This window comes from Amblyomma maculatum, chromosome 8 (genome assembly GCF_055883805.1).
Source record: "Amblyomma maculatum isolate TAMU_Amacu chromosome 8, ASM5588380v1, whole genome shotgun sequence".
Taxonomy (NCBI): domain Eukaryota; kingdom Metazoa; phylum Arthropoda; class Arachnida; order Ixodida; family Ixodidae; genus Amblyomma; species Amblyomma maculatum.
The window spans coordinates 86,624,276-86,651,820 of record NC_139351.1 but is presented as its reverse complement, the minus strand read 5'-3'; the positions used below and the strand labels follow the sequence as shown (position 1 = coordinate 86,651,820).

The 27,545-nt window shown below is 45.2% G+C and overlaps 1 protein-coding gene and 1 long non-coding RNA gene across 3 annotated transcripts in view; one reads left to right on the top strand and one right to left on the bottom strand.

Annotated features, from left to right (window-relative positions):
* LOC146181708 (uncharacterized) overlaps nt 1–19,879 on the bottom strand; it is a 29,245-nt gene extending 9,366 nt beyond the window's left edge. Inside the window, exons 1-2 of one of the 2 annotated variants that reach the window (XR_014700015.1) lie at nt 18,875–19,341; nt 18,402–18,560 (exon numbers count right to left, since the gene is read on the bottom strand). Coding sequence is in view for 1 of the 2 variants with exons in the window: in XM_084575536.1 (XP_084431662.1) it covers nt 18,402–18,560; nt 18,776–18,835 (219 nt within the window). In the remaining variant the exon portion in view is untranslated. Of the gene's footprint in view, nt 1–18,401; nt 18,561–18,775 lie in introns of both variants that reach the window. The other variant, XM_084575536.1, reaches the window with a different exon arrangement.
* Nucleotides 19,880–22,074: 2,195 nt separating this feature from the next.
* LOC146181707 (uncharacterized) lies at nt 22,075–26,186 on the top strand. Its single transcript, XR_014700014.1, has 3 exons — nt 22,075–22,251; nt 23,557–23,626; nt 26,013–26,186. It is a non-coding gene; the product is annotated as an uncharacterized LOC146181707 (long non-coding RNA).
* Nucleotides 26,187–27,545: the final 1,359 nt, after the last annotated feature.

Genomic DNA, 27,545 nt, shown 5'->3' with positions numbered 1-27,545 from the left:
AAAAGGACGAGGTTGCAGTTAATCAGGACATAGGAAATTTAAGCCTGGAGAAGCGTTTCGAAGGGATTGAGGTAAAGAGCGAGATGGCATTCATTATAACAGAAGAATGGGAGCAGAGATCGGCTGGCGCCTGGCAGGCCGGGCTGTAGCTTTTTTAGGGGGTCCGTGAGTACAGCGTGCACAGAGGTAGTTAGAAGTGAAGCAGCAGAAAGTGTAATAACGGACGCTGAGCCCCAAAAAATGCCAAGGGGGAGGTAACAATTTAACACTAAGATCAGCTACATAAACATGCAAGGAGGTAGAAAAAGAGCGAAATGGCTAGAGACTCATCTCAGGGATCTAGAAGATCCCCCGTTTATAGAAGGCCACGTCTCGGAAGGGAGCAACAGAACGAGAACGGAAAAAAAGGGGGGGAGGGGTAGGTATGTCGAAACACCAGGGTAAAAATTGCCAAAGAATAAAATCATCATGTAAAGAACATATCTGGGTATCAGGAACAATTACCGGCATAAGGACATGGCTAGGGGTAGTTTATTTAGGAACAGGACACCAATGCAGGTAAGAAAACAAGGATATTGTTGAATGTCTCAATGACAATATAAGCCAGTCTGGAGACGGGGCCAATATTATTCTGCTGGGGGATGTGAACGGCCACATCGACGATCTGGATGGATACACGGATTGTAACGGGAAGCTAATACTAGATTTCTGTGAGCGACACGATCTAGTTATAGTAAATAGAGAAACAAAATGCGAAGGCCAAATCACATGGGAATTCCGCAACAGGCAGGCGACCATTGACTACTGTTTAATGTCGCAGGGAATTTATAGCAAGGTCACAAAAATGAAAATAGACGAAGAAGGGGAATGTAGTCTTGGAAGTGATCATAAACGTATTAGTCTGCAGATGGGGCCCTTGATGAAAAGAGAAATGGAACTTAGACAAAACATAAACGCAAAATTAAACGACGATCAAAATAGCGCAGATATCAGCAGACATAGATGAAACAAAAGAGAAAAGCCCCATGGAAGACTGGGATTGTGAACAGGTAGAAAAACTCATAAGGAGGAAAATTAAGGAGATTAAAGTAGCAAACCGCTGGAATGGAAAGAGGAAGCCACGGAGCTGGTGAAATAAGGAAGTTCGGGAAGCTATTTAACAACGACGGACTGCTTCAAGGGAACACCGAGTGGCAAAGAAAGCACAGGTATCTCAGGGATAAATCGACCAAAAATGGGAATTATTTCGACAAAAGAAACTTGAGGTACAGGTCCTCGTCCAAAGTAAAATAAAGCAGTCCAACGATCGCTGGATGGCTGACATATACGATGCCTCTAGAGGCGGAGCAGGAAAATTTTGGAACCATATAAGCTGGCTGGGGAAAAAGAATAAAAAAAAGCAGGATCGGATTCAAGATAACGAGGGTAATTGTTTAAAGGGAGACAACACAGTGAACTACATTACATCAGTTATAGCCGAATCATTTAAGAGTGACGATGGGGTAATCTCCGCAAATCAGGAAGCAACACAAGATAGCAGAATACAAAGCAGCTTAGAACTAGCCAATGCAAAATGGAAAAATGTAAAAAAAAATATTCCTAAAAGCACATCTACAGCAATAGATGGAATACTGATCAAGCTGATTAACGAACTTGGTCCAAAAATAAGGAAACGTTGTTAAAAGCTTTGGAAACAGTCATAACGAATAAGCAAATTCCGAACAGCTGGCGGTAGAGTAAAATGAATTTGATTCATAAATGGAAAGGAGAAAGGATGCACACAAAATCCTACAGGCCAATTACCATAAGATCTGTTATGTACAGGTTGGTCATGCAGACGGTGAAATTAAAGGTGCAAGCATGGGTAGAAAGTAACAAGATACTCGGAGAACTTCAGAACGGCTTTAGAAATGGTAGGCGCTTAGATGATAGCCTGTTCGTGCTCACCAAATGCATCGAAAAATCTAGAGTGGAAAATAGACCTTTGCATTTGCCCTTCGTGGACATACACGGGGCGCACGACAACGCAAATAGGGAGCTCCTATGGAAGATATTAAAAGAAGAAGGTGTCGGTTATGAGATAATAGAGTTCCTACAGGAAATATACCGGGATAACAAAGTGGAAATTACATGGGAAGGGATAAGAAGTACGGAAGATGTCAAAGTATACAAAGGATTAAGATAAGGCTGTCCTCTATCACCGCTCCTGTTCATGCTTTATATGATAAACGTTGAAAAGGCGATACAAGAAAGTAACCTAGGTTTTAACCTGTCATATAATTAGGTGCAAAGGCGGTAGAGCAGAGCCTCCCCGGTTTCATGTATGCAGGCGATATTGTGCTGCTAGCTGAGAGTCTGGAAGAATTGCAAACTCTAGTTAAGTATTGCGGAGACGAAGGGGACGCTGTGCACATTTAGCACAGTTAAGTCGGGTCTGACGATTTTCAACGGCTTAACTGATCAGGGTCTTAAAATACAAGGCCATGAAATACCCTGAGTAGCAGAATATAAACATCTGGGGCTAAGGATAAACGAAGGATTGGCATACATTGGAAAGCATGAGCAATCACTTAAGGCCAAAGGGCGAATAAATGCCGGATAAAGAAGCATAGGACATTGTGGGGATACAACAGGTATAAGGTTTTGAGGGGTATTCGGAAAGGAATTATGGTGCCCGGACTTACTTTCGGAAATGCGGTTTTGTGCCTAAAATCAGAGGTACAGTCGACATTAGAAATAAATCAGAGAGCCGTTGGACGATTAGCACTAGGTGCCCACGGCAAAACCAAAAATGAGGCGGTACAAGGAGATATGGGCTGGGCATCTTTCGAAGTACGGGAAGCTTAGAGTAAAATCTTATATGAGGAACGCATGAGGAAATTGGACAGTAACAGATGGGCAGCTAAAGTATTTAAATCAGTTCAGGTCAGTCGTTCAGTCGTGTCCGACTCTTCGTGACCATAAGGAACATATCACGCCACGCTTTCTGGTCTCTCATCTTTCTACCATCACAAAACTCATAACTTCATCTACAGCGCCTCGAGGATGCCATCTAACCACTGCGTTCGCTGCCTACCCCTTCTCCGGTGACCCTCAACCTTTCCCAACATCAAATCTTTCTCCAGCGACTCCTCTCTTCTCATCAGATGACCAAAGTAGCTGAGCTTTAACTTTATAATTTGACCCTCCAATGAGCAGTCAGGGTTTATGGTCGACAATATCGACTGATTTGATCTTCTGGCAGTCCAAGGAACTCTCAAGACTCGAGCACCACAATTCAAACGCGTCAATTCTTCGGCGGTCAGCCTTCTTCACAGTCCAACTCTCGCATCCATACATCACAACTGGAAAGGCCCTAGAACGAGTTATACGGATCTTGGTTGGCTGTCTAATATCTCTGCTCTTTACTAGGCGGTCAAGGATAGCCATGGCTCTTTTTCCCAGAAGCAGGCGTCTCCTAATTTCTTGGTTGCAACCTCCTTCCGGAATAATCTTGGAGCCCAAGAAGAGAAAATCTGTCACAGCTTCCACTTCTTGTCTCTTGATGCTCCAGGACTTGATAGGGCAAGACACCGTGATCTTTGTCTTTTTAATGTTCAGTATAAGCCCAGACTTCTCACTCAGTGCGCTTCTTGTACGCGCATCAGAAGTCTCTTCAGTTCCACTTCACTTTCTGCCATTAAAGTGGTATCGTTTGCATTTCTGAGGTTGTTGATACGTTTTCCAGCAATCTTCACTCCAGCTGAAGACTCGTCCAGACCGGCCTTCCTCGTGATGCACTCAGCATATAGGTTAAATAGGCAGGGTGACAGTATGCAGCCTTGTCTAACTCCGTTCTCAATCGGAAAACACTCCGTAAGAACATGCCCAGTTCTGACTGTGGCCTCTTGCTCTTCATACAGGTTTCTGAGGAAACAGATGACGTGAATTCGAACTCCCATCTCTTGGAGAGCTTCCCATGACAGTCTGCTGTGATCTACGCAGTCAAACGCTTTCGCATAATCAATACCGCAGAAGTAGATGGGTTTCTGGAACTCTCTTGCTTTTTCCATGATCCAGCGAAGGTTGGCAATCTGGTCTCTAGTTCCTCTGCCTTTTCGAAACCCACCTTGCACGTCCGTAAACTCCCGATCCACATACTGCTGTAGCATACCTTGGAGGATGTTCAACAACACCTAGCTAGCATGCGAAATAAGCGCAATCGTGCGGTAGTTGGAACAATCTTTGGCACTGCCTTTCTTTGGAATGGGGATGTAAATGACCTCCTGCAATCCTGTGGCCACTGCAGGGTTGTCCAAATTTGCTGACATAATGTATACAGAACATTAACAGCGTCATGGGTGAGATTTTGAAGCAACTCAGCTGGAATGCCGTCAATTCCGCTAGCTTTGAAAGTATTTAAATTCCTGTACTTAGAAAGCGTTGACTCATAATGGAGGAAAAGAAATAGGAAACTAACTACTAAGTATGCTAGTCACAAGGACGGAGAAATAAAGAACTTTAAGCAAGAGGTCGAAACACAGAAGGTAAAAATTGGATGAATTCGATGGACAAGAAACAGAGTGTGGTATTATACCGAAAGCTGAAAAGGCAGATCAGGAAGGATACTTTCTTTGATAACTCCAGAGGCAGTGCCCTACTTTTTGAATCTAGATCAGGGTGACTTGAAACACGCAGCTACAAATCGAAATTGAACAATGAAGATGACGCATGTGATGTATGTGGTAACTAGAGTGAAACAATTGACCATAATAAACTCGAATGCAATGGTATCCATCCGGAAGCTGATGCAGCCACAGTCACTGTTCCTGAAGCTCTGGGGTTTAGAGATACCAGTGGCCGGGTGAATAAACTGGCGGTGGAAGCTAGCAAAAGCGACTGGAAAATTGGTGGCTTAAAAGCACAGTAGTGACTTAATGTTAGTAATGTAGAAACAAAAATTTAATGAATAGAATGATGGTATAGTTAACCAATTTAAAAGAATAACTAGGATACAGGGAGAAAAATGAGCATGATAGCTACTGCTACCACCCCGTTTCAAAGGGGACGCTATTATATTCCATCCATCCATCGAGGCAACAAATTGACAAAGAACAGAATTATCTGGTAAAGAACATATCTGGGTAACAGGAACAATTGCTGGCATAAAGACATGGCTAGGGGTAGTTTATTTAAGAATAGGACACCAATGCAGGAGAGAAAAGAATTTTGTTGAATGTCTCAGTGACGATATAATCCCGTTTGGAGACGGGGCCGATATTATTCTGCTGGGGGACATGAACGGCCACATCGACGATCTGGATGGTTACACGGATTCTAACGGGAAGCTAATGCTAGATTTCTGTGAGCGACCGGACCTAGTTGTAGTAAATAGAGAAACAAAATGCGAAGGACAAATCACGTTTGAATTCCGCAACAGGCAGACAAGCATTGACTACTGTCTAATGTCGCAAGGAATTTATAGCAAGGTCACAAAGATAGAGATAGACGAAGAAGGGGAGTGTAGTCTGGGAAGCGATCATAAACGTATTAGTCTGCAGATGGGGCCCTTGATGAAAAGAGAAATGGAACTTAGACAAAAAGTAAACGCGAAATTAAACGGTGATTAAATAGCGCAGATAGCAGCAGACATAAGGGAAGCAATAGAGAAAAGCCCCTTGGAAGACTGGCATTATGAACAGGTAGAACTACTAATAAGGAGGAAAATTAAAGACTGAAGTAGCAATCCGCTGCGATGGAAAGAGGAAGCCAAGGAGATGGTGGAATAAGAAAAAGGAAGCCATTGAACAACGACGGGCTGCTTCAAGGGAACATCGAGAGGTAAAGAAAGCACAGGTATCTCAGGAGGAAATCGACCACAAATGGGAATCATATCGACAAAAGAAACGTGATAATACAGGCCCTCATCCAAAGTAAAACAAAAGCAGTCCACCGATCGCTGGATGGCTGACATACACAATGCCTCTAGAGGCGGAACAAGAAAATTCTGCAACCATATAAGCTGGCTGAGTAAAAAGAATCAAGGAAAGCAGGACTGGATTCAAGATAACGAGGGAAATTGTTTAAAGGGAGACAACGCAGTGAACTACATTACATCAGTTATAGCCGAGTCATTTAAGAGCGACGATATTGTCTTCTCCGCAAATCAAGAAGCAACACAAGATAGCAGAATACAAAGCAGCTTAGAACTGAAAACTGGAAAAGGAAGAAAAAAAATATTCCTAAAAACAAATCTACAGGAACAGATGGAATTCCGATCAAGCTGATTAATGAACTTGGTCCAAGAAATAAGGAAACCTTGTTAAAAGCTTTGAAACAGCCATTACGAATAATCACTTTCCGGGAAGCTGGCGGTAGAGTAAAATGAATTTGATTTATAAAGGAAAATGAGAAAGGATGCGCACAAAATCCTACAGGCCGATTACCATAACATCTGTTATGTACAGGTTGGCCATGCAGGCGGTGAAATTAAAGGTGCAAGCATGGGTAGAAAGTAACAACATACTCGGAGAACTTCAGAACGTCCTTAGAAATGGTAGGCGCTTAGATTATAGCCTGTTCGTGCTTACCCAATGCATCGAAATATCTAGAGTGGAAAATAGACCTTTGTATTTGGCCTTCCTGGACGTAAACGGGGCGTACGACAACGCAAGCAGGGAGCTCCTATGGAAGATATTAAAAGAAGAAGGTGTCGGTTATGAGATAACAGAGTTGCTACAGGAAATATACCGGAAACAAAGTAGAAATTACGTGGGAAGGGATAAGAAGTACGGAAGCTGTCAAGGTATGCCAAGGATTAAGACAAGGTTGTCCTCTGTCACCGCTGCTGTTCATGCTTTATATGATAAACGTGGAACTGGCGATACAAGAAAGTAACCTAGGTTTTAACCTCTTATATAGATTAGGTGGAAAGGCGGTAGAGCAAAGCCTCCCCGGTTTGATCTATGCAGACGATATTGTGCTGCTAGCTGAGAGTCTGGAAGAATTGCAAACTCTAGTTAAGTATTGCGGAGACGAAGGGGACGCTCTAGGCTTCAGTTTTAGATCAGTTAATTCGGGCCTGATAATTTTCAACGGCTCAACTGATCAGGGTCTTAAAATACAAGGTCATGAAATACCCAGAGTAGCAGAATATAAATATCTCGGAGTATGGGTAAACGAAGGATTGGCATACATTGGAAAGCATGAGCAATCGCTTAAGGCCAAAGGGCGAAGAAATGTCGGGATAATGAAGCATAGGGCATGGTGGGGATACAGCAGTTATGAGGTTTTGAGAGGCATTTGGAAAGGAATTATGGTGTCCGGGCTTATTTTCGGAAATGCGGTTTTGTGTCTAAAATCAGATGTACGGTCGACATTAGAAATAAATCAGAGAGCCGTTGGACGATTAGCACTAGGGGCCCACGGCATAACTACAAATGAGGCGGTACAGGGAGGTATGGGCTGGGCATCTTTCGAAGTACGGGAAGCTCTGAGTAAAATATTATACGAGGAACGCCTGAGGAAATTGGACAGTAACAGATGGCCAGCCAAAGTATATAAATATCTAAACCTAAACAGCGTTGACTCACAATGGAGGAAAAGAACTAGGAAACTAACCAGTAAGTACGCTGGTCACAAGGACGAAGAAATAAAGAGCGTTAAGCAACAGGTGAAAAACAGAGAAGGTAAAAATTGGATAAATTCGATGGAAAAGAAACAGAGCGTGGAATTATACAGAAAGTGGAAAAGGCAGATCAGGAAGGAAGATTTCTTTGATAACTCAAATAGGCAGTGCCCTACTTTTTGAAGCTAGATCAGGGTGTCTTAGAACACGCAGCCACAAAAAGAAATTTAACAATGAAGATTACGCATGTGCTGTGTGTGGTAACTCCAGTGAAACAATTGACCATATTATGCTCGAATGTAATGGTATCCATCCGGAAATTGATGCAGGCGCAGTCACTGTTTATGAAGCTTTCGGGTTTAGAGGTACCAGTTGCCGGGTGAATAAACCCGCGGTGGAAGCTAGCAAAAAATGACTGCAAGATTGGTGGCTTAAAAGCTGAAAAGGGACATAAGGTAATAATGTAGAAACAAAAATTCAATGAATGGAATGATGGTATAGTTAACCGAAACAATAATTAAGATATAGTGAGAAAATCGAGCATGATAACTACTGCTACCTCCACGTTCCAAAGGGGACGCTCCAATATTCCATCCATCCGAGACTTGCCCATGGTTCTGAATAGACTGGCCACCGAGACCAGTGGAAGACTTTCAGAGGATCAAAGGACTCGCGGAGTGCGTCGAGGGAGACCACAAAGTGCTAACGGCAGACCGCAGACTGGATGACCTATTGCTGTGGCTGTAGGAAGAAGGAAAAGAAAATGCACGGGCCTGCTACTGGCTCTGTAGCTGAGCCACCTCCGCTGTCTCGTGCGGACAGAAGAGAGCAATTAGGAAAGAAAAAAAAAGAAGAGGGAGAGAAATACGCGCGCCGCAACATCTGTCGTCCACCACCTATGCGGTGGCGGGTGCAATGACGGCCTACAACAGATAAAAATTCAATGGCAGGCTAGCCCCCACCGCAAGCGGCGTTGACCTACCAGTGCCAGCCCCGTAGGGCCAGTAGCAGCCACGCTTCACCACCCCTGCCAGCACTGAGGATGTGGTAGCGACACAAGAGGCAGCTTTCAATTGATTAGCGAAGAGCTTTGATGAACAGAAAGAAACAGACGCAGACATGGTTGACACTGCAACCATCTGTGTGATGCGGTCTCTGAGGATGGTACACATCTGGAGCGGTTAGAATGGGCAACATTAGCGTCAGTAGTGGTCCTCACACTATAAGGTGAGAGGGAAAGCAGAAAGTGGAGCGTAGACGCAGCTGAAACTGTATCCGTCAGCAATATAGAGCAGGCTGGTGACGCACGTTTCACTGCTCAGGGGAGAAAGGTAAAGGGGATGGGAGGCCTTTGGTTGACTTTTTGCGTTACTTTTTTTGTGTATCCGGTTTGTTTGCTTTGCCATGGTGCGTTGGGTATGGAGCCAAAAGGCGTCTACCCTGTCTGCGTGCCGCATGACCTGTGCTGAACTCTAGCAGTGCGCTGCATTCCAAGAAATCATTTAAAAAATTTTTGGAAAGAAAGAAAAGGAAAGAGTGAGAAAAGTGATGGGGTTGTATGCGCGCTGCTTTGCTCAGCGGCAAAAGAAACTGTCGGTTTTTTGTTTCTTTTGTGTGCCTGCCATTCGTCCCGCCAAGTGTTGACGGACGAAAGACACCCACAGAACGAAGACAGTGAAGCGGCACTTGAGACCCGAAGACGGGTGACGGGATGGCGACAAGAAGTGAAAGAATAATGACCCCAGCGAGGCGCTTTGCCCATTGTCAGCCGAACTGACCGCGGTCGCGCCTTGGAGCGGGTGCGTATGCCATCAACGATTACCGGTTTCCAGGAACCATTCGGATCGAAGAGCAATTGGAAAGCACTACGCAAAGGTAGAGAGGAGGGCTCTCGAAGGGAGAGAGGAGCCATTGGGGGCACGGTGGATGCGTACCAAGCAACTAAAGAGAGTGAACTCGAATGTTGACTAGAGAGACCGCCCTCTGAGTGAGATGAAGTGTGAGCGATCGTATAAATAAATTCATTGTACCCTCAACTTGCCAAGTGTGGCCGGTCTTCGTCAGTAAATGCCAGAGGACTGGCTACGGCACAACTGAATACAAAGCAACTTTTTGAAGCGGCTTCACTGCGCGATGTAAAGCCAAGATTTCCAGGCACAGAAATATGACCTTCTAGTGAGCCAGATGTCAAACCACGAAACACTTGTGATGTCGCCCCCCCATGGTAACATAGGCCGAGGTCAAAGGTCAAAGCAATGAACCATGACGTGGGCATATAGTTTGGTGTCACCGAGATAACTGACGTCACGTTGTGGCTGAGTATATAAAGAGCAGCGCGCCAGGCCATTGCAGCTGCGTGGAGCCCGAGGAGAGGGACGCGAATGAAGCTATCGTGTACACACTAGGTTTAAGTGTAGCTAAACCAGCAGCAATTTCACCGCAGTGGAGCACTTGTGAACGCAGCTACATGCCTTCGGTGTCGCGATATCTTAGCCGTCCTTTTGCGCTCCTAGCAGCAGTAGCTGTAGTCGTCCAACTAAAAAAGTCACGCGACGACTGCAAGTTCACTCAAGCGCAAGTTCCCTACAGCAGCGGTCAAGAACTGGGGACGCAAAGCCGCTTCCCTGCCCGCCCACCACGGCGCTCATCAGCGGAAGCAGTCGTGGGATGTGTCGCTTTACATAGGCGGGAGCAGCCGGCTACCTAAACGAAGCAACTACCAGGGACATATAAATTGTGTACCTCTAAGCGTACGTACGTTTTAACAATATATAAAGCAAGCCCCTAACGATATCGACTTTCTCCCAAATATTGAATACGTGAGAGCCAAACCAAGCCGCTTAGTGAGCTTTATTCCGCTATAATAAGGCGAAAACATTTCTAGCGACGACCACTATTCATTAGGCGCATCCAACCTCCGATATCCAAGGAGCTGCCGATTACATGAGTCAAATATGCCATTGGGAAGTAACTCAAACAGCAAAAACTACTGACTCAAGATTGGTGCCGTGTTAGCGATACCCGGGCTTACATAAGACCACCACAGTTTTGCTAACACTCCAATATTGGGGACGATGGTATCTGCTGCCTGTGAAACGATCGATTCCTTCGAAGCCAGAAAATGGTTTGAAGAAGAAACATTCTGGGTCACATTTAGGTTCTGCCTTTAAGGACATGACGAGAAGGCCTGGCTCCCCTTTTAGGTTCTCGTTCGCGCACATTCACGTCGCTCATCGAATAATAACTGATTCATTAATGTTTGGATCTACTACTTGACGCATACTTATTAGCATACCATCGCATGCTAAGTACACTGCATGCTGAAGGAAGTGACTACGAACAAAAATTATAGCTGAAACACTTGGTCATGGAATCGCTGTAAACTCAATCAACGTCACATATGATAAAACCGGACAAGAGGCAACGTCCGAGAGATCTACATCCGCTCTATTCGAAGAATCACCTTTATATAGTAAATCTTCCTTTCACTTCATTATAATAAAGGCATGCCGAGGCGTCAATTCTACAGTAACTTTGGCGTGTGTATGTTCTTGGTCACGTCAGTATGAATTTTCTTGCAAGACAGAGTTAATTCGAAGCTTCGACTTTACAATTACGTGTGCCAAAGGCGACGCGATAGACAGGAAGCGTAAATTAATTTCATTGTGATCGCTCCTTTTTTGAAGTTTCCTATTAGGTCAGTTAGTGTATAGCCTGAAAAGCGTTCATTTATCATCATTCGCCTGTGCGCGCGGAACATCGTGAAAGCATGGCGAAATAGTATAGTGAACTACGTAATAGATGGAGACAAGGGTGGGCACTCCCTTACGACCTTGCGGCCGACTTTTGCTCTCAGCGCCACTAGCGGCCGCTACAGTGCGGCTCACGACAGCCAACAGCAGCCTCAGAGACAGCCGCACCGGCTGCGGAATCTCGGAGCCCAAGTCATTTTCTCTACGTGCAACGCCATCTGGCAGAGATGTGGAACGCAGAGCTCTGCACCGAAAGGGCCTCGAGTGTCCGCTCTTGATGCGAATGTTAATCTAAGGTGAGTAAGCTCTTGGTAGCGCCGCAGTCTCAAGTCAGTTATTCGCACAGCTATGTACAAGAAGCCACCGATTGTAGTTTGGTTACTAGTAACTTATAAGCTACTTTATCTTTTGCTCCGCATTATGTTTTGCCCAAGTTCCAAATTTATTCATTTGTGTAGTGAGATAATTTTGATCAAGCATAGGTTAGACATTCCCCGAAAATGCAAGCTCGATTGTGGGCACCCGTAGGTCCGCACTTACTGCTATTTGCACGTGCGTCACGTCACATGATAAAAACATCCTGATTTTGAAGCGCGTGGCCAAGAAGTATGTTCGGCTCCCATTTGCATGAGGTAAGATAGCCTAAAATGTTGTCTACAATCGACACCGACAAGTGCCATCAGGCGCTTATTGCAGCGCTGAGTGGGACAAGTTTAGAGACTGGAGAACCGCCGAGGAAATTCCACCCATAAACAATATCGAGGAGGGGTGTAACAGGCTTAAACGAGACGTCCAAAAGAACACCAAAATTGTACAGGGGAAGGATGCTCCAGAGGTGGTAGACAGCCGGCTATTGCACATGTGGGAATTGCCAAGCAGAGTCTCGAAAAAAGACTTAAGAAACAAAAATGGAACAAGTGTCTTAAAAGGAGGATAGCGAAGCTTAACAAAGAAATAGAAGACCACGCACAAAACCTATTTGAGCAAAACTGGGGAGACAGGTGCAATAAAATGGAAAATGAAATGGGCATGGCTAAGACATGGAGTATAATGCGACACCTGCTAGACCCAGAGAAAAATAAAACGCAAATTTCCATTAAGTTGATAAAGGCTAGGCACCATCATGGAGGCGGCGATGATGACTTCCTTAAAAAACTTAAAGACAAATGCATCACAGAAGTAAGGAACGATAAATTAGAAACCTACAAGGGACACCCAAACCAGCGACTAGATGCCCCCATAACGGTAGCTGAAGTGGTAGCAGAAATCCGTAGACTAAAGACAAAATCGGCCCCAGGGCTGGATGGGATAACAAACAAGATGCTAAGGAACTTGGATAACGACTCGATAGTGGAGCTAACTTCATGAAGAGATGCTGTGAAACAGGGAAAATCCTAGAACAATTTAAATTTGCTGAGATAGTGCTAATACCCAAACCCGGAAAACCTCCGACAGTCGATAATTTGAGACCAATATCACTCACATCATGTGTAGATAAACTATTCGAACATGTGATTCAGAGAAGGCTGACCAGATACATGGAGGAGAATGAGCTATGGCCCCGGGAGGTGATAGGGTTTAGGCACCATCTTAGTACGCAAGATATTATGCTCAGGATACACCATGATATAGTAAAATCAAGATCAAACGATGGTAAAGTTATCTTAGGATTGGACCTGAAGAAGGCATTTGACAGTGTAAAATACGATGCTATTCTGCAGGGCCTCACGGAACTAAACGTAAGGGAAAGGATGTATGAATATGTAAGAAATTTTCTAATAGACAGAAAAGCAAAAATAAGATACCAGGGGATAGAATCTCAGATATTCGAACTGGGGAGCAGGGGCACACCACAAGGAGCGGTGCTATCGCCCACACTTTTCAACATAGCCATGCGTGGACTTCCAGAAAAGCTAAAGAAAATAGACGACATTAAACTCAGCCTATATGCGGATGACATAACCATTTAGACAAACAAAGGCAGCGATGCTTAAATCGAGCAAAATTGCAAGAGGCGGCCAAAACTGTACAATATGCAAAGGAAAGGGGCATGAAATGTTCCTCAGAGAAATCGGAGTTGTTTATACACAATCCGAAATACCTAAGGCAAAAAGAACAAGTGGACGTAAATATAAAAGTGGAGTGACAAGCTGTCCCGAAAGTCGAGCAAATTAGGATTCTAGGAATGGTCCTCCAAACGGACGGGTACAACGGAGAAACGATAAAGAAACTGGAAGGACAGGTCATACAAACGACAAACCTTATAAGGAGAATAGCTAATAAAAAGGAGGCCTTAAGGAAAGTAACCTATTAAGGCTCATACAAGCTTTCGTAATAAGCAGGGTCGGGTATGCCACGCCTTACTTAGACCTGAAAAGGCCGAAAAAGACAGGATTGATAGCAAGAGCAGAAAATGCATTAAAAGAGCACCACACCTTCCGGCAGGTACCTTCACGGACAGGCTAATGATGCTGGGAATACACAACACCTTAGATGAAATAATTGAGGCAACACTAGCTACACAACAAAGAAGGCTAGATAAAACTAAGGGTGGAATGAAAATATTGTGGGAAATAGGTATCATCATCATCAGCAGCCTGACGATACCCACTGCAGGGTGAAGGCCTCTCCCATATTTCCCCACTTAACCAGGTTCTGTGCTAGCTGCATCCACTTGACCCCTGCGAACTTCTTAACCTCATCCGCCCACCTAACTTTCTGCCGCCCCCTGCTACGCTTTCCTTCCCTTGGAATCCAGTTTGTTACCCTAAGCGACCATCGGTTATCCGCTCTTCGCCCTACAAGTCCTGCCCATGCCCGTTTCTTCTTAATTTCCGCTAGAATGTCGGTAACTTGAGTTGTTTCTCTGACCCACTCTGCACGCTTACTATCTCTTAATGTTACCCCTACCATTTTTCTTTCCCTAGCCCTTGTCCTCAACTTCAGTAGAACCCTCTTGGTTAGCCTCCCCGTTTCAGCCCCATAGGTGAGTACAGGTAAGATGCAACTGTTCTATGCTTTTTCTTGAGCGATACCGGTAAGCTGCTAGCCATAATCTGCGACTGATTGCCAAATGCGCTCCATCCCAATCTTATTCTTCTTGTTATTTCTTTTTCATGGTCAGGATCTGCGGTTACTACCTATCCTAAGTAGACATATTCGCCTACTACTTCCAGTACTACGCTACCTAATGTAAACTGCTGTTCCTTCCCGAGGCTGTTGAACATTACCTTAGTCTTCTGCATATTGATTTTCAAGCCTACCTTTCTACTTTTTCTGTCTAGGTCATCAATCATTATTTGCAGTTCATCCCCCGAGTTGCTTAGCAAGGCAATGTCATCAACAAATCGCAGATTACTGAGGTATTCTCCATCTACCCTTACCCCTAACTGCTCCCATTCCAAGTCTCTGAATACTTTCTCTAAGCAAGCTGTGAATAGTACTGGGGAGATTGTGTCTCCTTGCCTAACACCTTTCTTTATAGGAATTTTGTTACTTTCTTTATGCAGAACTATGGTTGCTGTGCAGCCACTATATATATCTTCCAGCACTTTCACGTACGACTCGTCTACCCCCTGATTTCACAATGCCTGCATCATCGCCGAGGTTTCAACTGAGTCAAAAGCTTTTTCGTAATCAATGAATGCTACGTATAAGGGCTGGTTATATTCTGAGCATTTATCTATCACCTGATTGATGGTATGGATATGATCGATAGTAGAGTACCGTTTCCGAAAACCTGCTTGATCCTTTGCTTGACTGCAGTCTAAGGTTGTCCTGAGTCTATTAGCGATTACCTTAGTAAATACCTTATACGTAAAAGACAGAAGGCTGGTTGGTCTGTAATTTTTAAGGTCCTTAGACTCCCTTTTCTTATGAATGAGGATAATGTTTGCATTTTGCCATGGTTCCGGTACCGTCGATGACACCACGCACTGCGTATACAGGGTGGCCAGTTTTTCTAGCACGATATCCACCGCGTCCTTTAGCAAATATGTAGTTATTTGATCCTCTCCAGCCGATTTCCCCCTTTTCATAGTTTCTAATGCTTTTTTGACTTCGTCCTTCGTCACTGGTGGAACGTCTGACTGTTTTTCCCTGCCGCTGATCTCGTTACGGTCCTGACTACTTTGGCTACTGTAGAGATCTGTATAGAACTCCTCGGCTACTTTGACTATCTTGTCCATATTTGTGATGACGTTGCCCGCCTTGTCTCTTATCGCATACATCTGGTTTGTATACAACCGAAGGAATACTGGGACACGACAGAGGAAATGAGAGTGGAGGTCCGGAAACAGACCCATATCCCCCCATTACCAAAGAACATGCACCCTGATTATAATAAGCAAAGACGAGAGAAAAGGGTCGAAACACAGACACTGAGATTCGAGACAAAAAATTCAGGTAGAATTGCATATGTAGACGCTGCAAACTGCGGCAAAGGAAAAATGAATGCAGTCGTACTCAATGGCAAGCGAGAAATGGTTACAGCAGTGTCTATAAAAACAAAATCGATACAGACAGCGGAAGAGGTTGCAATAGCACTGGCTCTTGCTTAGACCGAGGCAAAATACATAGTGACAGCAAAAGCGCAATCAGGAACTACACCGCTGGAGCAATAGCAAATATCGCGGGTAGAATCCTCGATCAAAAGCGAATGGAAAGAGATGTCACCCTTGTGTGGACGCCAGCCCACGCAGGCGTGCCCGGAAACGAGGCGGCACACAAACTAGCCAGAGATCTCACACACCGGGCTGGAGGAGTGCCACCGGAGCAAAGCAAACAAGCGGACCTGATTAACTATAGCGAAATAACAATGCACTACAGACTGAACAGAAGGGAATCCTACCACCACCAGACCCCACGTTAGGTAAAGAGGAAGCAGTAGCATGGAGAAGGCTACAGCCAAATACATACCCGAACCCAGTTCTTATCAACCATATATGGCCAGAAATACGATCAGATCTATGTTCGTTATGTAAGGAAAGGGGGTCACTAGATCACATAATATGGGAATGTGCAAAGTCACCAGGCAGGGCTTAAAAAATAACTAAAGACACCTTGGAGACCCTTCTGCGAAGCTCAGACCCAAGAGCCCAAAGGGAAATTGTTCGACTGGCCGAAGATGCCGCCAGAGTCCAAGAACTACCGGCCTGCAACTAAGGCGACTGTCCCACCTTCCTGGTCTAACCCCCGAAGAGCGGGATAGTCACTCTGTTGGACGAATAAAAGTTCTCTCTCTCTCTCTCTCTCTCTCTCTCTCTCTTGCAGCGCTCGGCAGAGAAGCTCACAGGGCGTAACATCGACACGCACTTAGGTCATTATCCGCAACAAAATACCTTTTTTAGAGGATTTCACGTCGGCGTCGTCGTCGGCCTCGTAACCAGCTCCGCCCCCTTTCATCCCCCCCTCTTCCTGCGTGGCGCTGATCACGCGTGTTATATGATTGCTGCATGCGCTCCCCGTTCGCCGCTGCTTATAACCCCTGCCCCCTCTTCCTGCGTGGCGGCGAGGGTGCTCTCTGGTTGCCGAAAAGCCGACTCGCTATCAGCGGATCACGGTGCGTGTATCCCAAGCCGAAACGCTGAGTCACATTCTCTTCACTCACTAGCGGCGTCAGCGGCATCAGTCAGTCGCTGCTATCTGTTCGTCGCGCAATGTTCCTATGGGCCCATGCGCTGCCTCCCGCTACCTCCCGATAACTTAATTGCTATCTTCATTTCCCCGACCATAAAGCTTCTTTCATGACAGCCAAGAACTGTCAGTGGAGTGTTTCGTGAAGGAATACGTGTGAAAAATGAAAAAAGTTGTCTGTAATTGCACATACGTGTCTTGCTCGAAATATTGGCCTCAGTCTATCGAAAAGGTGAAACAGCTGATGAGCTGCACTCAAATTTCGCATTAGGAAGTAAAGAAATCGTCGGAATTTTTTTCACGCAACCACTGAGCGTCAGCTTTCTAGAAAAGACTGAGATCACTGCTATGAACAACATTGGAGAAATGCGAAAGTAACTATATCACTAATTTCCTTATCTTTGATTTTCTTTTCACTGATTTTCCAATCCCTAATATTAAAACCACCTATTCCTTATTGAATTTCGTTATTACTAATTTCCTTATTACTAATTTTGTTATCGTCTGTTTTCTATTTATTTCATTATCCCTAATTTTTTTATAATCATCTCATCACTAGGCATACATTCATTTTTATTCTGGGACACATTTCGTCCTCAGTTTTTGACGACAAAACAGCCTATTAGGCTTTCGTCTCATTAAGTATCTTTGATAAAATATCGCAGATACGGTTAAGTAAAAGTGGAATGTTTCGCTCTCAGCGCTGCACTGCGAGAGCTTTTGTATAGCGAGCAGCAATAGCTTTACTTCTGGAAGTTACACTGGTTTCAAAGGCGATTGCAAAAGACGATAAACTAAGCTGAGGACGTATATTTAGTATCATGGCTACCGCAGCCAGGTCATTCATTAAAAGCACGTCACTTCCTACTCCTCGCGGTTTTTGGGACTATAGATGTAAAGTTTCAAACAATAATAGTTTCCCTTCTGATTCGTTCCACACGATTTTGTAGCACTTCTGAAGATTGAAAGGTTTCTGGATTGCTAGGAAGCTGAACACGAATGCATCGCTTAGTTTTAGCGCCTTCCACTCGGATACTTTTATTCTTTATGAAATCCTTCGCATGTGGTATACACCGGAATTCTAACTCTCACCTTTTCCCGTCAGTGCTTCCATCTTACAGCTGATGTAGTCAGGTAATTACTTAGATCTCAAAACAGAGTATAACGGCTGCAAGAAGGGTAGCCGAATTTCAAAAACGGCGACACAGGCTCTAGTTATGGGATTAGCTACAGGCTTGCGATTGGCCATCTGGGGCACGTGGCTTTGTACTGCCTGCGCCTGTAGCTCCAAACTTCTCACACGTTCTTCAATTTAAAACACGCTCATAAAAATATTCGATCTTCTAGAACAGGATTCCGAGGGTTGCTACATTCGCGCATGCAGACGATAGAATTTGCCGATCGCTTACCGGTTTTATGCCGATGATAGCGCACTCACAACGTCTGCGAAGCCGATTCCACAGGTGACGGGGACGACAGCAGGCCGAGATTTCAGGTTGACGTAACTCTGCCTCCCGCCATGGACGAAGAGTCCCTCTGTGGCTGAGGGCGGTCAGATGATCGGCCACCTGGGACACACGTACACACACAGTTATGAGATTAGTGGCAGGCTTGCGATCAGCCACCTGGGACACACGGCTTAGTACTACCTGCGCCTGTAGCTCCAAACTCCTCACACGTTCTTCCATATAAAAAAAGCTCAAAACAATATTCGATCTTCTAGAACAGGATTCCGAGGATTGCTACAATCACGCATGCAGACGACAGATGATAGCGCACTCACAACGTCTGCGAAGAGTATACGATTTCTGCAAGCCGATTCCGCAGGTGACGGGGATGACATCACGCTTCCAAAGCAGGCCGAGATTTCAGGTTGACGTACCTCTTCCTCCCGCCATGGACGAGGAGTCCCGCTGTGGCTGAGGGCGGTCCGATGATCGGCTGACAGGAACACAACGTCGTTGGATCCCAGTTACAGCCGGAAGGCGATGATGTATCAAGGGCGTAAAGTCCGGTCTTAGCTTGCCTGTTACGGTTTCACTAGTCTGGTCGGTCAGTTTTCGTTGCGAAAGGCGTTTTCGACAGCGCCGTGCGACCGCAGTTTGAAGCGTGAAGCTGGGCTCTTGGCCAACGTGTCTTTGTCGCCTGTTAGGCCTAAAAATTGGCCTCGGGAATTTTCGCCGTCAGCCCACGCGCAGCAGGCAGCATTATCTTTCGTGTCAATCGCCACGCCCCTCAGCTGCTCTGCGTTATCAGCGTCATAGCCAACATGTGTCTGGTTTTTCGTGCAAGTGCAGATTGCCGTATACAGTTACAGGTGCTCTCGCGTGACCGAACATTTGGGAACAGACGCAGCCTTATCGCAGTGTTCGAACCAAGTAAACTGCGAAGGAAAGAGCATTGATAACTTTTGTTTCATCCGATTAACATACCCCTTTTATGCGCTGTGCGTATATCGAAGTCGGCGTCTTTTTGTGCCACTATGCCACTCTTAATTCTGATTTCTTGGCTGAAAACAAATCTGCAGTTGTTTGCTGTGGGACAGAAGTGTTTTTTAGTGTTATGTACGCACCAATCTAAAAGATCAATCCGGACGCGCATTCTTCAGCTTAGACTGGAAAGTTGATTTTTCGTTTTATTAGAGAGATTTAGCTTACCGTGATCCGCGATCCGCCACCATGACCCTCTACCGAGCGTAGACGGGGTGCGCAAGCTGATTGGTCCCGACGTGGCAGGTCTATGTACATGGCGCCATCTATTGGTGTCAAGGAGATCTGGGCGTGCGCAGTGGGACACGCCATTGCGGATCACGGTAGCGAATCACGGTGAACTAAAACTATCTATTCTTTCTGCGGACATGAATACTTGCGCAGCTTCAAAAGCATTAAAAACACAACGAGCCCCTTGTATACTCAGGCCATACCAGACAGGTCAAGACAGGGTTGGCAATTTCGGGTTTTTGGAAGGCGATGAATAAGCACTCTCCGCACCTGATGGAAGTGAGCGTCAATCTACAGACGGAGAGACTGAGCAGAAGTGGATACCCCAAGAGCCTACACAGAAACAAAAGCGGTAAAATTGCAGCTTCCATTGCGTCCGGAACGCTTGGACTACGGGTTGATACGTGAGGCACTCCAGGCGTACGGGAAGGTAACGTCGAGTTTAACATAAAACTGGAAAGCTGAAGAAATGAAAAATTTGAAAACGCTGAACGGGGATGTTGTTGTGTCTTTCGCTGAAGGAGTCAGCTTTGGCGACACTCACATCTACTGACTATTTGTGGGATCCAGAGCCTTAATTCTTTTATTACCGGGCAGACCACCGCTATGCTTCCGGTGAAATCGTGTTGGACCCATTCGTAGGCACTGCCGTACGCCACGCTGCGGTGACTGTCTGCGCTTCGGTCACACTGCAGAAGAGTGCGTCGTAGCTTACGCGGATAATCTACGGCATCGTGTGCGGCCCCCCGACGATGCTCTACAAGAGCACATAATGGACGCCACGCAAGTGCTTGACGCGGCTGGTGATCTTTCAGACGCTATTGTGGACACCCCTTCCAGAGCTAGCGCATTGCTTGCTCCTTGCTTGATGGATGAATGGATGGATGGCAACTTTTATTGTCCACGTTAAATGGAGGACCCTTAATCCCCACCCCCGGCACCACGGTGTTACCCGGCACTAAGGCCTAAGGGATGGGGGCTGGAGCCTCCGCGACTAAAGGCTAACAAAGAGATTTTGTCTCTACCCGGCCTCGGCCCCCAGGCGGACGGCTTGTTGCTGCCGAGCGGGGTCATTGCTTCGCAGCAGGGCTTCCCAGCTCTCTCTGCTATTCATATCTTCCTCAACTCCAGGGGAATCGACGCATTCCCATATAATGTGGTAGTGAGTACTCGTCTTCCCACATGCTTCACAAAGGTAATTTTCCTGTTCCCCTGGTAGTACATGAAAGCAGAGTATATGTCACACTTATCGGAGAAAGAAAGAAAGATTATTATTATTATTATTATTATTATTATTATTATTATTATTATTATTATTATTATTATTATTATTATTATTATTATTATTATTATTATTATTATTATTATTATTATCATCATCATCATCATCATCATCATCATTGTCTCTCGAAGCGCTGCTTCAGTGGTTAAGACGCTCTACTACTGACCGGAGTACTCGGGTACAAACCCGACAGACGGTGGGTGCGTTTCGATGGAGGCAGAACTCCTGATAATATAAAAGATGGTTGTCAAAAATCAGGTAATCAATTTTGAACAGTTAGAACGAACAAGTCTGCGTGCGATGCCTATGGTGTAATGTAGAGCCAACTTAAAAGCATTAAGGAATAAAGTCAATTATTGGCGCCTATTCCACTTCCAAATAAAAATTTCTTGCAGGATCGACTTACAAAGCTGGTGCTAATTGAAAGCACACATATAAAATAGAAGCAAGCAATAATTCTTAACCATTATATATAGCTTTGATTGGAGTTATGGTCCTAAAAAACAAAACCGTTACACATGAGAACTAGATTAACTCATCTTTCGCAGCTACCCTTGAATTACAGGATGAAATAGCCAAGGCCAGTTATAAAAATGTCATTTTGCCGAGCAACCTTGTTGCAGCGATTTATGAAAAACCACTTTATTCCCGGTATCATTCCGTCGCACATCAAGAAAAATGATTTACTGAAAGACTATACGACGTTGTGCTAGTTATGCGATCCCACTGCTAACGTGTACGACTCATAATCAGAGCCGATGATTGCGTTACTGTCATCGTGTGAAGTGGACGTCAATGTCAGCGATTGTAGCACATGCCCTGCTTCTAGATCGATCTCGCTATGCATCCTATAACTAATAACTTATTAGACAAATGATCGCAAGAGCCAACTTAGAAGTTTTTCATACTTATTTCTGTAGGAGAAGCAAAAGAAAAAACAAATCCGACACATCTGTTGAAAAAAAGAGCGCTAAGAATGAGGCGCATGCATAAAATATTTCGTTATGTGATAGTGTCTGCATTTAGCTATGCAAATAATAGCACTGATGAACTGGAAAAGCACGAATGCGCGTATTGTATGCATAGTAAGGTGAGGCAACTACAATTATGCACAGCGTTGCTCTCGGCGAGATTTGAACACCACAAAGGACGACTCACAAGAAAGCACAATTCACATCCGTGCGGGTGTAGAGTTTCTGAGATGAAGTCGACAGTTCTCCCCGCTTTCGTTCTTCTGGTTTCGATTCTTGTGTCCGAGTAAGCGTCATACCTTTCATCATACATATCTCTACAAATATCAGGAACATTTATTCTCCAGTCTATTGAGCTTAATTTTATCCATGTTGCTTACGGCCTTCATTTATATAAAAAAAAATATATCAGGCTCACGTCACGGCTCTTCTTTAAACATATCATAGGCTAAAGGAAAGGTAATTAACAAACGCATGGCTAAATTTGCCCAGACTTTATTTTTTCGTTCTGCTAAAGGCATGGGTTTAGATTTTGCACACCCCTTTCAATAAGCTGCTCCTTACAAATGGTCAGCTAAAACCTGTGAAACCTAAATGAAAACTTAATTCCTTCTGAAACGCGCTTAATTTATACATTCTGTGCCATCACAATTGTTCAGTGAGAAAGAATTTTTTTAGTTCAGTGTAAATTACAACAGTTACGTATGTCGTTAGTTCAAAATGAAATTTTAAAACACTTGTAGCTAAATGTTCGCCCTTCTTGAGGAAACAGATTTTGTAGTAAGGGAATAGGCTTTCAGTTAAACTGTTTTGTTGACTATACATTAATACGTTATATATCAAAATGTGACGAGAAAACCGATGTGGTTTATAAGGTGACCACAGAGAAGATCTTGTTCAGTTACTGCAAGTATGGGTTTTTATAAATCGAAGTTTATGTCAGGTCGCCGAGTTGTAATCATAAAATGCTCCGGGTACATAGTCCTCGGCTTACTTTGCTTTCTAATATTACCTCATGAAACCACTCTTTGCCCATTCCTTTATCTTCCTACTCTTTCTGCTGTCTGCCCAGACATGACATTCAGCTTTTGTTGTTCAGGTGTTGCACATAGGGCTAAGCGCCACAAAACTACGCCTCGCTGTATTCGCAATTTACGCAGAAAGCAAGGCTGTGAGGCTTAGAAAGAAACGCCCCAAACCACGTCTTGCATTTCCCAACGGCTGTTTCATTGCGTTATGCTATCGCCATACGTGATACAAGGCGCTGCTGTACAGCAATCGGGTAACTTCGATTTGAGTTGATTTGATCCGGTGGTGATTTCAATTTGCAAACCTTTAGAGATATTGGTATCTACCTCGATTAAAGCCGTTAAATTCACTTCATAGAAAGACATTCTGAAACAATGAATTTCTGTATGCAAACTTGATATCCTGAACGCTCTTGAGGCTCTGATGAAAGAATGCCGCTACTTCTTACCACCAAAAGACGAATAACCTGACAAAACGCTTCAACCGTACTCTGAGTGACATGTTGGCCATGTACGTGCGATAATTAGCCATTCGAAAAGCTCATACTGGTTTTAATTTTCAGATGCCAGATGTCACTGGGGCCTAAACCTGGACCACGCCCGCAGGTTCCTATCGGTGTCTGTCCCGCGCTGGTAAATTAAATTTTCAACTTTCGAGTTGACAGGCTCTTGCCGAATAAAGGCATAGAATGTTTAAGGCCCAGTCCACCGCTATTTCATCGGGCCATTATAGTTGTGCTTCGCGACAAGTATGAACCCGACGGAGAAAGTTGGGGTGATTGCTTGGGACAGCTTTAACGAAACCTGTCGGAGAAGGAACAAACCACGAAGTTTTATGCCTAGTATTCTTCATAGGACACGCAGTAATTCCTAAATGCTGTCTTTAAGAGTAAAAGTGAAATGTTCGGCATAGTTATCATAAAATAATCAAGTTGACTAGTAAGGTGGTTTAATAAACTGGTGAAGTCCAACAGTCAAGATTTTAACTATTACATATAAGCTCTTGTGGGTCGACAATTTCAGGCTAGCTGTTAGTAACAGCTGTATCGGATAAAGAATGAATTGCCCTGGAATCACTTGCCACACGTATGTCATTTTAAGAAGCCGACCACGTACACGAAACGAACAGCCACTTGCATTCATCACTAGGTTGTGGACACGTCATTCGCCCTTTTGTGTCCTGACTAGACTGTGGGCTAGAGCTGCCATTGAGAAACACGCGAGAAGCATGTCTTAATTCTCCTAATCTGGCATTCCTGCCGTCTCCATGACAAAGTAGAAGCGTAGCGACGACGCTTTCACCCCGGCCTCAAGAAAGGATCAGGAGGGAGCGTGACGCGCGCCATTTGCCGTGACGCACGAGCCCGCCCTATCGCCGCCGAGTTGAGCTACTCACCACGAATCCGGCACGAGAGAAGCCGCTGTCCTGCACTGTGCGATCGGAGGGGTTAAGCACTACAGTAGCACCAGCCCCAAACACTTTCTCCTTATCGATCTTCTTAAATGCCTCAAGATTTTTATTTCAGTCTGTATAGATGCATGATGGCCTCAGTCGCCTATGCGCCATTAAACCCAACACAACACAACACAGATGCGACTACATGATTTTCCCTCACTTTATTCACAAAGAAAAAGGTTCAAGACTGGAATCATGTTTAGGGATGTAAATACGGCTCAAAAAGCCCAGCGCAGTCGCGCCTTAAATTTTACCGCAGCTCCGGATGCGTTCTTCGACCGCTGAATGAAGACACGTGTTAAGCAGGGACAACACAAAACGAGCTTCTTTTGACTTTTTGTAATAAACATTTCATTCTCACTTCTTGGATGCCTCCATGAGCAGGTAGTTGCACGGGAAAGAAAGGATGTTCTAACCTCTCTTCAAGTTTCCTCCGATTTGTTAATCTGAACATTTCAAACAGCCTGAATTTTCCATCGATATGTTTCGTTCACGGCCAACTACAACGACGACGACACCAAATTTTCTGCGACATGGCACCCTTAGCGATATCGCACGAAAGTCTTGTGAATTCGGCCGATGAAGTAATACGCCAATAAGAGAACGGTGCTGGCACGATTTAACGGCGGTTGAAGCAGAACGTCTTATATATTGCATCAAGGGGCATCATCGTGAGCCCATAATAAAAGAGCTTGCGAAGCAAAGGCAGGGCAAATAAAAAAGAACGTAAAAATGCAGCTCGCCATTTAACATTTGTTCGCAAGAGACGTCCGGCGCGTGTACGCATTAGTTTTTCAGATGGCTGCAACACCATCGTTTTCACTTCTACACAAAGGCGAACATTATATTCTTCAGGCCACCGTCGAAAAAAAATCGGCAAGAGATGAAAAAAAAAAAAATTACCTCCGCGAACACCGGCAATCCTCACAGCGACGCATGAGCATCCGCAATTCATTTATTCATAATTATTTATTCATAAGGATGACCCGAGGCCTAGAGGGGAAGAGGGAGGTTTAGGTGAGGTTGAGGGCGCCAGATTCCGACATGAACTCGTACCCCGGAAAGACTTGAAAACGACCGCTAGGCGGCTTCCAGTGACAACACGTCAGCATCAGTACTCCCAGTTCAGCATTTCGCTGACGTTTCTCTCTTTAGTCCACGTCTTGAGCATGCCTATGCCAGGTGGAAGTTGGCAGGTGACATGAGGGAATAATTTACTGTTAGGCGGGCTGTGTTACGTCACGATACCACGTCACATGGCCCAATTCACAGTAGCCACCAACTTGGGCTGCACGTTTGAGATGGCAATTAAACCCAACAAGACCCTCGTATCCAGGTCAGGCACGCTGCCCTATAGGCCAAGCAGGCACTTTCCTACGGCTTGGATAAAGCGATGCTTTATATCCATATGTTGTGTAGTCTTTCGTACAACGTGGTAGATTACTAGTGTACGATAATCAGTACGTGTGGCCCGAAACAAGTCAAAGACGCTGGCGCGCCTAATAAAAATTTGGACTAAGAAAGCTACAAATCGGTCGTTGTTTCTTTTTTCCACTCGTCTAGTGTCGTCCTGGAGCTAGAAGATTGGATTTATGTGGTCGAGGTTGCTACTGCGGCGGCAACTGGGACAATGTGAATTTTCCACTGCTCCAGTGCCTACCGGCCGCGGGACGCTGATGGCTGTGAAGATGATGTTCATCGTGCGATGGGAAGCAATAAACCTGCATTGCTACCAGATGGCTTTTTCTTTAATTTCAACTGAAGCCAGCTGAGGACTCATAAGCACATTCATGTGAGAAACAAAAAATCTTAGAAAACGGTTTAACAGTTGACGCGATAAAGTGTGTCTCTTATGTCTGTAGTTTAAATGTGAACTGGTTCATAGAAAATGCGCAGTATCTGCCACAGTTCTTTGGCCACCTCAACAACTTCGCAAGCGATGGGAGTAACGTGGAAGTGAAAGAGACAAAGGAGTGCGGTATTGGAGGGCTTCAGAGTAATTTCGACCACCTGGGGATCCATCGCACAGAACATAGACGCCTTTGAGTTTCGCCTTCTACGAAACGCAGCCCTCGCGGTCAAGTACGAGTTTCGATGAAGGCGAAACGGAGAGGATGTTGTTGTGGCTGTAGGAAGAAGGAAAAGAAAATGCACGGGCCTGCTACTGGCTCTGTAGCTGAGCCACCTCCGCTGCCTGATTTATTTATAGGAAGGGAAAGACGCCGTAACTGTCTCACTTGTTTTCTGTGGACACCGTAACCGCGCCGTAAGGGAAGGGAGGAAGGTAGGAGTGAAAGTGGAAAGAGAGAAAGAGGAGCCGTAGTGGAGGGCTACGGAGTAATTTCGATCACCTGGGGATCTTTAACGTGCGCTGACATCGCACAGCACACGACGCCTCTTCGTTTCGCCTCCATCGAAACGCAACCGCCGAGGTCGGGTTCGAACCCGGGTACTCCGGCACAGTAGTCGGGCGCAAATTGCCTCTCCGCTGCCTCGCGCGGACAGAAGAGAGAAAGTAGAAAAGAAAGAAGAAGAGGGGAGAGAAAGACGCGCGCCGCAACAGTCGTCGTCCACCAACGAAGCTGTGGCGGGTGCAATGACGGCATATAACAGATAAAAATTCGGTGGCAGGCTGGCCCCCGCCGCAAGCGACGTTGACCTACCAGTCCCAGCCCCGTAGGGTCACGAACAGCCACCTCCCCCCCCCCCCCCCAGAGAGGCTTCCGCGCTCTGGGCGAAGTCATTGCAAGTTACTGATAATACTTATAAATTGGTTTGCCGGAAAGGAAAGAAGCGGTATTTTTCATGTTTTCCTGTGGAGACCTGAACCGCGCCAGAATGGAAGGGAGGTGGGGGAGTGAAAGTGGAAAGAGAAAGAGAAGATTTAATGGAGGGCTGCGGAGTAATTTCGACTAGCTGGGAATATTTAACATGCACTAACATCGCAGACCATATGAACGCCTTCGTTTCGCCTCCATCAAAACGCAGCCGCCGGCGGTCGGGTTCGAATCCGGATTCTCCAGCACAGTTGTCGGGAATCTTAACCACTGTGCCACCGCGGCTTCAGGTCATCGACATTATTCAGCAGCACTCCAC